Below are 11,768 nucleotides of genomic sequence, written 5' to 3'. Positions count from 1 at the left end.
CTGAATTGAAGAACAGGGTAAAAGCAGGTTAAAAAAGTATGTAGAGAAACAGATGGACTACAGTCAGTAATTGTAGAACTACAAAGTGCTTCTATATGGTAAGTGGAGCTGATAAAATGGACAGGTGGTTTTAATGTTATGACTGATTGGTGTATATATGCAATAAAATGTGACTAGATCCATTAACAAAAACTAACACTATTAAAATCGAGTGACATTCTTCTGAGAAGGCTTCTCACAAGACTTTGAAGAAAGTCTGTTTCAAAAATGAGATTGACTGGGCACTGATGTTGGTCAAGAAAGTCTCAGTCGATGTTCCGGTTCATTCCAGAGCTGTCGAGTGGGGCTAAGGTCAGGACTCTGGAGGACACTGGAGTTTCTTCATGTCTTTATAGAGCTTACTTTGTGCACAGGGGACCTTTGTATAACTGATTTATTACACCTGTTAACAGTCGTTCAGGCTGAAAGACATTAATTCAGTACTTAGAATTGATTAGAAGGGGTGTCCATATACTTTTGACTATATAGTGTTCCTCTTGTATCTTTAGGAATAAACTCTAATCCGTGTGCGCTGTTCCAGGATCAGTTTTTAAACCTGGGTCCGCAGAGTAATGGTCTGAACCCGGCGTGCACTCGTACCCAGCATGCACCTGTGTCCAGCATGAATAATTCAGACATGATGGACACTAATGGGACCTGAATGAGTCACGGATCAGTGGGTGCGAGCGCTGGATCGGCGTCTTCTTACCGCTACGATTACAAGTGCTTTAAATCAGCTCTGCTCCAGTCGTGTCAGTCAGGAGCAAGAACACACACACACACACACACACATTTTTATGTAAATGCAGTGCACTACAGTATGGTTTTTACACCCTGGGTGGCGACCCTTGGGTGGGTCGCAAGCCAAAACAAATGGGTCGCAGAGAAAAGTAATAATAGATAAATAAAGTAACTTTAACAGGCTCAACTTGCACAACTGGTTACAACTTGTAAACCACAGTGGGAGCAGATTGCCACAATTGTTATGAAGTTTATTTGGTTTTGTGTTGCATGTTGGTGCATTGTTTATGTTGCCTGGGTTTATGTAGACCTGGTCAGGGTCTGGTGACTCCAGTTTCCCCAGAATCACTGGGCACAATGCAGTAACAGTAACAAACCCTGGGCAGGATGCTGATCTACTGCAGGGCCTCACTGAGAGTGCACTGATGAGTTCACCTCCTAATGACTAGACAATAGCCAGACATTTGAACCCTGGATGCCCAGATCTCAGCAGTAGTGGGTTACCGTACTGTGGCAGCCAGACTGACGATGGCTGATGAAACAAAAATCACTTCCTTAAGCGCGTCCAGAAACAGAAGGTACAGCAGGTGTGAACAGTCAGATTCTAAACACATTTTACAGCAGGTACAGGATACGAAAAACGTCTCGTACTACTGAATTACAGCGAGAAACTGATAAACGTTTATATCAAGTCGATTTGCACATGATGTACATAATGAGGGCGCCTCACAGCAAGAAGGTCCTGGTTTCGATTCCCAGGTGGAATGTTAGGGGGCTTTTCTGTGTGGAGTTTGCATGTTCTCCCCGTGTGTGCATGGGTTTCCATGACTGTGTTTGATATTAAACTTGATTTGATGAATCTTGTGTAACCAGGAACTACATGTCCTGTCATGAATGTAACCAAAGTGTGTAAAACATGACGTTAAAATATATGTACATAAATCGGTGACTGAAAAGCAAACCGCAGCAGAGTCTTCAGCACTGTCGGATAGGCCTGTTTTTGTCTGATGCTGATGTGACACCTGACCTTCCTGTATTGTCTGTATGTGTGTGTGTGTGTGTGTGTGTGTGTGTGTGTGTGTGTGAAGGACAGACAAGTGTCATATTCAAAACCCCGTCCTGCTCAGCCGTTTCTCTGACCAACAGAATAAACCAGCATCTGAAGGTACGTTTACGATTAATGTTCAGTGTGTTTTTAGCTGTACTTCGATCTTCAATAGTTGTTTAAATATCAGTTTGTGTGTGTGTGTGTGCAGTCAAACTCTTAACCCAAACCTAGACATGTCATCCTTGAAGACCTCGTCCGTCTGTACGTCTTCACCTCCCTCACACCCACTCAGAACCATCTCGGTGGAGGTGCGCTTCAGGCCTGCCAGGAGCGACACGCCCGGCGTTCCCACCGTACCTCAGGGATTTCCCGACCGCGTGTACGTGCTCGCGGCCGACATCTTCCAGGAGGCCCAGGAGGAGAAAACGTCCGATCGCAGCCACGCCCGTCACTCCCACATCGACTCTGGGAAGGTATCCGGGACTGATTTGGGTCAGAGGCAGATCGAGCTCTTGGCCTACGAGCTGACATTCAACACCCTGAAGTGTAAGTGACATCATCATCATCATCATCATCATTATTATTATTTACATTTATTACAGACACTGGGTGTGTTTGAAAACTTAGTGAGCTGCCTTGCTGTCTTACTGCCTACACAGGCAGCTGCCTCAGTAGAGACGATTCTAATAAGTCATCCACTCATAAGGCAGCTTATTCGATTGCGCGACTTAGACAGAGATTCCATCGGGTTTCGCTTACTAAGCTAACACAGTTAGCCTCATGCCATTCAAACCAATGGGATGAGGTGGCACAACGTGCTAGCATGTCAGCTAACATCTCCCTCTGTGTACCGAAAACGGTTAAACTCGCTGACAAGCCCGAACTTGCAAATAAAACACTTGTGTACCTTTATACAAATTAAAAATCAATGATAATTTATTTACTTTTAAAAATAACTCAGTTCCGTTTCGTGAGAAACGTTGTGCCGCACTGAATGTTGGGATTGCCTTAACCACTAATGCAGCATCGGATGCTCCCTCGTTCTTCTGTCAAAACACCGTTCAGATTTAAGGTGTCTTATTAGGCAGCATTTTAAGGCATCTATGATTTCAAACAGCCTCCTTCTCGGGAGCGAGCCTAGGATGACGTAAAATGCTGTGTATGTAGAGAGATCACTAGGTTTTCGAACACACACTATGTGGACAAAAGTATTGGGACACCAATTCATGAGTTTGTTGGACAACCCATTACAAAACCATTGAATTGTTCCCACTTTCCTTGGTAGCTTTAATATCAAACATCCACAGACGTACTACAAAGCTTTCTTAGAAGATTGGCTCTTGTTATAGCTAAAAAGCTGTAGGTCACCTAGTTTTCATTCTGTTTTAATACAGTTTGTTCTTGTAATAGGATTCCTGACGAGCTCGTGGTCAGGCGTCCGAATTCTTTTCATAGAACCAACAAAGAAAGAAAGAACCACAGTGAGGCCACCAGCTAAATAATGAATGTGGCCGTTCAGTCCGTGAATGTACGGGGCCGCTGTGTGTTTGTCTACATACACTGCAGGCAGTGGTAGCTCAGTGGTTACGGTACTGGACTAGTAATCAGAAGGTTGCCAATTCAAGCCCAACTGCTGCCAATTCGCCACTGTCGGGCCCCTAAGCAAGGCCCTTAACCCTGAACTAAAATAGCTAAAACTTTACTTTACTTTAATAAAAGCATCTCCTGAATGTAATGCAAATGTAATGTAATGCTACAGACACACTTAGCGCTAACTTCCTGTTCTCACTTCCTCTCAGTCCAGGAGCTGCTGGAGGAGATGCTGACTGACAGCTGCTTCCACAGCTCTCAACAAACGGTGAGTCTGACTTAAATGATGACCAAAAACACCCTCGTCCACCACTTCAGGTGCGACCAATGCCTCAGAGGACACAGTCGATCAGTGGAGGAGAAGAGCAGATGATTGAGGGGTGGAGGAATACAGAGAGAACAGCGTGGTCCTCTGTACGTCTGTAGGAATCTGCTGTTTCTTTAGCCAGTGAGGATGTTGTCCAACCAGTGGAGGTCACCAGAGTGGACAGAGGAATAATTACAACCAAACTGGGACCGACAAAAGAATTACAGATCGAGTGTAAATGAGTTTGTGTCTGATTGTTTTGTATTTTATATATTTTTTAATTCTTTAGCCTGATGACCTGATGCCCCTTGTGCTGGTCATGCTGTATGACCTCCAGGACAGGAAGTTCCAGCCCAGAGAGGCAGGAACAGAAGGAGGCGTCTGTGTAGGTGATGTGAGGGAGGTAGAGGAGAGTCTTCACAGGTTAGTTAATCCAGCCCTGGACGTTATGATTTACAATTTAATATTTCTGAAATTAAAATCCTCGATGATTCATTCAGTACAAGCTGAATAAATGTGGCACCTATCAGCCAGCCGGGCAGCCACACAGACACGATTGGCTGTGTCTGAGGGGTGGCCGAAGCCATGCAATGGATTGGTGACCAGGGTGTCCACGGTGTTCCTACTTGTTCCTGCGCCCTGTTTCTCCAGATATAACCGGACCCGCTATGACCCTGACCAGGATAAACGGATAGGATGGATGTGACTGGATGACAGGATTTGCTTATAGTGTGTGTGTGTGTGTGTGTGTGTGTCAGGTTCAGGACTAAGCTTGCAGCCTCTCTGGCTCGATACAGAATAAAACAGGACCTGGTGTGTGTTGAGGACGTCCTGCCACCGAGTGTGAAGGAAAAGCACCAGAGGAAACCAAAACTACCCGTCTGTGCCTGGGTCAACACCCTCAAGACCAGGTACACACACACAAACACACCCGTCTGTGCCTGGGTCAACACCCTCAAGACCAGGTACACACACACACACACACCCGTCTGTGCCTGGGTCAACACCCTCAACACCAGGTACACACACACAAACACACCCGTCTGTGCCTGGGTCAACACCCTCAAGACCAGGTACACACACACACACACACCCGTCTGTGCCTGGGTCAACACCCTCAAGACCAGGTACACACACACAAACACACCCGTCAGTGCCTGGGTCAACACCCTCAACACCAGGTACACACACACAAACACACCCGTCTGTGCCTGGGTCAACACCCTCAAGACCAGGTACACACACACAAACACACCCGTCTGTGCCTGGGTCAACACCCTCAAGACCAGGTACACACACACACACACACCTGTCTGTGCCTGGGTCAACACCCTCAACACCAGGTACACACACACACACATACACACACACACACCCGTCTGTGCCTGGGTCAACACCCTCAACACCAGGTACACACACACACACACATACACACACACACCCGTCTGTGCCTGGGTCAACACCCTCAAGAGCAGGTACACACACACACTTGTACTGTGACTAACACACACACACACCCGTCTGTGCCTGGGTCAACACCCTCAAGAGCAGGTACACACACACACACTTGTATTGTGACTAACACACACACATGTACGAGTTCTCACATCTCGTACCTCCCACAGTGTAGAGGAAGCCTGTATGAAGCTGAAGGTCGAGGGATTCGTCCAGGTGGATTCACTCGTTCATCTGGACGGTCGTGTGTTCTGTAAGGACTCACACTGTCCTGATGTTCTCCTGTTCCCTCACCACGCCCGAAAACATCTGGAGAGGACCGCAGTGTTCATGGATCACACACTGATAATACAGGTGACTTTATACGCTAACCAGTCCGTTACTAACGGTTCATTTCCTTCCTTCCTTCCTTTCTTTATTCCAATTCCTTCCTTCTTTCCTTCCTTTTCTTTTTTTTCTTCCTTCTTTCCTTTGTGCAGTTGTCAGCTCTATGTGCTGTGATGTGTGTGTGTGTGTGTGTGTGTGTGTGTGTGTGTGTGTTTCTTTTCTCCTAGGAGAAGTCCAGATGTTTAGCCGCGTGTGCTTTACGACCCTTCCTGGCTCCAAACACTGACGTTTTAATCGTGGGGTTCTTCTCGGCTCACACCGTGGCTCACGTGGCTGTCCAGGCTTCTGTCCATTCCTCCAGCGTCCACGTCTGCGGCCTCTCTGATGACCACTGGGAGGAGCTACAGTCCACGCTCTCCTGCATCGGCTGCAAAAGTGAGCAAATTTCTTGGTTAGACTGTAGGTGCAGGCTTTAATTGTGTGTGCACCTCGTTGCACGCTGGGTAACGAGTGTCGTCTCTCTGAAGATGTGCACCGGCTGTCCGAGGAGTTCAGTGATTTGACCGAAAGTGACCAGCGCATCCAGAAGGTCCAGGTCATTCTTCTGCTGCCCCGCTGTACGACCACAGGTCTCAGTGACCCCACCACTCATATAGTCGATGAGGACGGAGGTGAGATTACGTTTTGGTATTGGGACGCCCCACTCAACAGCTTTTGTGATCAGCCATACACATTCTCTTTTGACCAAATGGGCACAAATTCCCATACACATACTTTACCGTCTTAAATTGACCTCAGGTTTTTTGCCAGGGTGTGAACCATGTAATAGGTGCACACCGCCACCTACTGTGCAGGTGAGGGGGTGCAGACACTTCTTTATTCCCCCTTTGCTCTGCTCTTCTCTCACCAGACCGAGACCTGCTGGTCAGTTTATCTCAGGGAACGACGTCACACACCAAACTGAAATCGCTGGTCAGACAACAGAGGCGAGACCTCGGCCGGGCACTGACCTGTAAGAAACTCACACACACTGATGTACAGGAACTAATGATCAAGTCCTCACAGCAGTGCTACCAGCCTGACCGGGCACTGACCTGTAAGAAACGCAAACGTACTGATCTACTAAAGGGTTCAAAGCTCTAAAGAACATTTGTTTGTTTGTTTATCAGGATTTTAACGTCGTGTTTTACACTTTGGTTACATTCATGACAGGAACGGTAGTTACTCATTACACAAGATTCATCAGTTCACAAGGTTATATCAAACACAGTCATGGACAATTTAGTGTCTCCAATTCATCTCACTTGCACGTTTTTGGACTGTGGGAGGAAACCGGAGCTCCCGGAGGAAACCCACGTGGACACGGGGAGAACATGCAAACTCCACACAGAAAGAACCCGGACTTCTCCACCTGGGGATCGAACCCAGGACCTTCTTGCTACCCAATAAGACCATTTACATTTGCAGCATTTAGCGGATGCTTTTATCCAAAGCGACTTACAATCATCACTGAATACAATTGAAGCAGGGTTAAGGGCCCAACAGTAGCAACCTGGTGGTGGTGGGGCTTGAACCAGCAACCTTCTGATTTCTAGTCCGGTACCTTAACCACTGAACTATCACTACCAAAGAACTAATGATCAAATTGGCCTGGCGGCCTGGCTGGGCTCTTAACCGGTGCAGTTAGACGTATCTGAGGGAGGAGAGGTTGGATAGGGCTTTTCCTTATTTCCGGTACAATAGCACCCTCTGCTGTTTTGTCAAGGTGTCAGTACCAGCGGTGGAGGTACATGTAGCGTGACTATGCGCTATATGGCTACATTCTGCACTTGTATTAGAAGGTACAGGTGCTAGACTGGCCTGCCTGCACAACACATAATGCCCTGTATGGTAGTGCAGCCTTGCATAACAAAAACATTAAGCTTTCACTTAGGAAGGGTGAAGTAACGCAGTGTCAAAGATGATTTACTTTCCACGACTTTCTTATCTTAGCCTTTTAAAAACCGTCCCGAGTTTTCTGATCGTCTGATGACCTTTAGTTCCCAGGGTGAAGACTGTGGTGTACTGCACATGCTCCGTGTATCCAGAGGAGAACGAGCAGCTGATCAGGAAGGTGCTGAGGAACGCTGCAGTGAATCCAAAAGCACGGCCGTTCAGGTAAACACACACACACACTGGCTCAGCGGTTAAGGTACTGGACTAGTAATCAGAGGGCTGCTAGTTCAAGCCCCACCACTGCCAAGTTGCCACTGTTGGGCCCCAAAACAAGGCCCTTAACCCTTGATTGCTCAAATTGTATCCAGTCATAATTGAAGTCACTTTGGAAAAATGCCACGAATATAAATTATAACTATAAATATAGACGATACAGGCGTGCCCGTCAGGACGCGTCGGCCGAGCTGTGACTATGCACCCTCACCCTCGTCCCTGATGATCGTGGAGGGCCATGCTTGTCAAACACACAGCCATTGATCGCTTCATTTCATCTAACAGGGGCGGGGTCTTACAGAGAGCAGCATCGCGTACGGAGAGCATGGCACTGAAATTGGTGATCAGTCCCCCTGCTTTTGTGCAAACGCCTCGTCTGGCCAGCAGAGGTCGTGACTGCAGCAGCGACATTAAACCCTGAAACATTGTTCCTCCCCTGTACAGGCAAACAGTCAATCACGTGCCTTCGTGGTCGTCCGGCCAGTCGATAGCACGACTCTAGAGCTCGAGATCCCAGCGGTGTTGGCTCACACTATTAAAACATTTAAATGAGCTTCTTTATAAAACGATTATAGTGGAAAGCACCAGCGCACCTTCTCTCTTTATTTCCTAGGATCGTTCCTACAGGATGGAGCGACGAGACAGAGAAGTTCTTCAGACTGCAGGAATCCAAGACCACCGACGGCTGCTTCCTGTGTGTGTTAAAGCGCGAGGTGTGTAGCATTTCCGTGTCTGTGTGTGTGTGTGTGTGTGTGTGTGTGTGTGTGTGTGGAGAAGTGATAAATGTAGTGTTTAGGATTCACGAACACCCAAACCCACTCAGTTTCAGCCCTGACCACAACGCTGGCCTCAGTTCTGCTGGTGTCCTGTACATCCTCCAACACACACACACACACACACACACACACTCACACACACAGCCGACACAGTCCCGGACTCAGACAAGTCCAGTACACACAAGTACTCGGTGACTAGATCACTGTCATTAGCATGTACACACCCTTAGATCTGCAAACATGAACCTCAGTGTGTATGAAATGTTCATAAAAGTATGTGGACACAATACTAATTATTTGGTTTGATCAGGGTTCTAATAAAACATTAAACTCATAATCAGATTATTTAGACGCACTTCTTACGCCGATGATGTCACCACAGTTTTAGCTTACTAAGCTAACACAGTTAGCCTCAGGTTGTTCAAACCGACAGGCTGAGGCGGCACAACCCGCTAGCACGCCAGCTAACGTCTCCCTCTGTCTTCCTGTCTGTTTGTCTGTCTCTCTGTCTGTCTGTCTTTCTTTCTTGTTTCTGTCCTTGTCTTCCTTCCTTCCTTTGTCTTCCTGTCTGTCTTTCTTCCTTTCTTCCTTTGTCTGTTTGTCTGTCTTCCTGTCTGTCTTCCTGTCTGTCTTCCTGTCTGTATGTCATTCTTCCTTCCTTTGTCTGTGTTTCTGTCTGTCTTCCTGTCTGTCTTCCTGTCTGTCTTCCTGTCTGTATGTCTTTCTTCCTTCCTTTGTCTGTCTTTCTGTCTGTCTGTCTGTCTGTCTTCCTTTCTTTCTTCCTTTGTCTGTCTGTCTTCCTGTCTGTCTTTCTTCCTTCATTCCTTTGTCTGTTTGTCTGTCTTCCTGTCTGTCTTTCTGTCTGTCTTCCTGTCTGTATGTCATTCTTCCTTCCTTTGTCTGTTTCTGTCTGTCTTCCTGTCTGTCTGTCTTCCTGTCTGTCTTTCTTCCTTTCTTCCTTTGTCTGTTTGTCTGTCTTCCTGTCTGTATTCCTGTCTGTATGTCATTCTTCCTTCCTTTGTTTGTGTTTCTGTCTGTCTTCCTGTCTGTCTGTCTTCCTGTCTGTCTTTCTTCCTTTCTTCCTTTGTCTGTTTGTCTGTCTTCCTCTGTCTTCCTGTCTGTATGTCATTCTTTCTTCCTTTGTCTGTGTTTCTGTCTGTCTTCCTGTCTGTCTTTCTTCCTTTGTCTGTTTGTCTGTGTTCCTGTCTGTGTTCCTGTCTGTATGTCTTTCTTCCTTCCTTTGTCTGTCTTTCTGTCTGTCTTCCTGTCTGTCTGTCTTCCTTCCTTTCTTCCTTTGTCTGTTTGTCTGTATTCCTGTCTGTCTTTCTTTCTTCATTCCTTTGTCCTGTCTTCCTTCCTTTCTTCCTTTGTCTGTCTTCCTGTCTGTCTGTCTGTCTTCCTTCCTTTGTCTGTCTTTCTGTCTGTCTTCCTGTCTGTCTGTCTTCCTTCCTTTCTTCCTTTGTCTGTTTGTCTGTCTTCCTTCCTTTCTTCCTTCCTTCCTTTGTCCTTTTAGACATGCCCTCTTCTCTGGAGTTTCTATTCTCCACATACTTTTGGCTGTGTTGTGTATTTATGATTAGAGAGTGTGTTTTAGCTAGTGGTTGATTAAAAGCGTTTCTGTGTGTGTGTGTGTGTGTGTGTGTGTGTGTGTGTAGGAATCAGCAGATACGGTACAGGACATACTGGTACGTGCAGCAGCTAAAGGTCTCCTGGCTGGACTCACCGTTCCTGAAAAACCAAAGCAGGTCAAAAGTAAAGAGACCAGGAGAAAAAAAACAAGAGCAGCCCCGCCCGTCCTTCGTCCCCTCACAACTCCTGGCCCTGCATCACCCCCGAACCCACATAGTGCCCCCGACAGTCCCTCTGAACCTCTCTCTCCTGACACTGATGACCCCAGGTACACCCTGGACTCCAGAGACCCAGACCAGCCTTCAGCTCATCCTAACCACGATCGTCCACCTCAGGACGATGGTCCACACAAAGGGGCGTCCGAAGCTACGAATCGTCCAGCGAAGGGTGAACCCAAAGCTCGGAAACGCAGCCGGCGGGTGAAGGTCAAGCGCAAGGGAGCAACTCTGAGGTCAAACACCCACGGGTCAAAATCATCAGCCAATAAAGTGTCCAGCAGTAAAGCTGTATGAGAACGAGCGCTCACGTCAAGATGACGTACGATCAAAGCAACTGAGGGTCAGGGGCCTTTGCTCAAGGGCCCAATTGTGTTATTGCTACGACTTAAACCTTCAAATTATAATTCACATAAAGATAAATGTGGGCAGTGGTTGTGCCTAGTGATCAGAAGGTTGCTGGTTCAAGCCCCATCGCTGCCACGTTGCCACTGTTGGACCCCTGAGCAAGGCCCTCAACCCTCACTTGCTCAATTCAATGTTAAATATGTACAATATATCCAAAAGTATTTGGAAACCTGACCACGAGCTTGCTGGACATCCCATTTCAAATCAAATGCTGTTAAAACAGAGTGACCTCTATGTGACGCTTCAGCCATAAAAACAGCCCCTTATCTGAGAGGTCTTCTCACAAGACTTTGGAGCATGTCTGTGGGAATTTGTGCCCATTCAGTCAATCAAAGAGACTGATGTTTCAGTTCATTCTGTACCTGTACAGTAAGGCTGAGGTCAGGACTCTGTGCAGGACACCTTAAACCTTTCGTCATGTCTTTATAGAGCTACAGTCATGCTGGGACAGGAAAGGACCTTCCCTAAACTGTATATTTATATAATTGATTTATTACAGCTGTTAGCGATTGTTGTGGCTGAAACACATAAATTCAGTCATTAGAAGCTGAAGGTTTTGGATATTTGGGTCCACACTAAATAAATGTAGATTTGTATTGTGTGTGTGTGTGTTTCATGATTGTGTTTGATATTAAAACTTAAACTGATGAATCATGGGTAATCTGTAACTACCTGTCCTGTCATGAATGTAAAACATAATGTTACAATCCTAATAAACAAATAAACTTTGTCTTGGTTTTTTATTCTCCAGTTTAGAAACTTTAGAGACTTTAAATCATGATAGAAACACAAAAACTGCTCCAGTGTCTTCTGTTAGGTCTCAGTAACTCAGGGTGTGAATATAAAGAAGATCAGAAGAGGTCGATCATTTTACCCCCAAAAACACTATTTTTGGGGGTGAAATTTCTGACCCGCTCTAATCTTCTTTATATTCCCACTGTGGGTTACTGACACTGAGGTGTTTACAGGACCAGAGTTTGGGTTTCCTGTCGTGTTCCAGCTCTGAGATCTGAGCGTCTCATTTC

General features: G+C 46.5%; 1 protein-coding gene across 1 annotated transcript; it reads left to right on the top strand.

Moving 5' to 3' along the window:
- Nucleotides 1–2,061: 2,061 nt before the first annotated feature.
- LOC134327089 (putative methyltransferase NSUN7) lies at nt 2,062–11,473 on the top strand. The gene is made up of 11 exons (XM_063009170.1): nt 2,062–2,374; nt 3,628–3,686; nt 4,015–4,148; nt 4,484–4,636; nt 5,351–5,534; nt 5,735–5,942; nt 6,035–6,178; nt 6,418–6,519; nt 7,547–7,664; nt 8,329–8,428; nt 10,147–11,473. The coding sequence occupies exons 1-11, from the start codon at nt 2,062–2,064 to the stop codon at nt 10,630–10,632; spliced, it is 2,001 nt and encodes a 666-aa protein (XP_062865240.1). The 3' UTR covers nt 10,633–11,473.
- The last annotated feature ends 295 nt before the right edge of the window (nt 11,474–11,768 follow it).

Source organism: Trichomycterus rosablanca, chromosome 14 (genome assembly GCF_030014385.1).
Source record: "Trichomycterus rosablanca isolate fTriRos1 chromosome 14, fTriRos1.hap1, whole genome shotgun sequence".
Classification (NCBI taxonomy): Eukaryota; Metazoa; Chordata; class Actinopteri; order Siluriformes; family Trichomycteridae; genus Trichomycterus; species Trichomycterus rosablanca.
Note: the sequence above shows the minus strand (reverse complement) of the source record. Positions and strands in the feature narration are given on the sequence as shown.

Excerpts from the sequence above, each read along its gene's own strand:
- LOC134327089 (XM_063009170.1), top strand. The coding sequence starts at position 2,062 with ATGTCATCCTTGAAGACCTCGTCCGTCTGTACGTCTTCACCTCCCTCA. Across the intron at positions 5,535-5,734 it reads ATCACACACTGATAATACAG|GAGAAGTCCAGATGTTTAGC; the intron begins GTGACTTTATAC and ends CTTTTCTCCTAG. Across the intron at positions 7,665-8,328 it reads CCAAAAGCACGGCCGTTCAG|GATCGTTCCTACAGGATGGA; the intron begins GTAAACACACAC and ends TTTATTTCCTAG.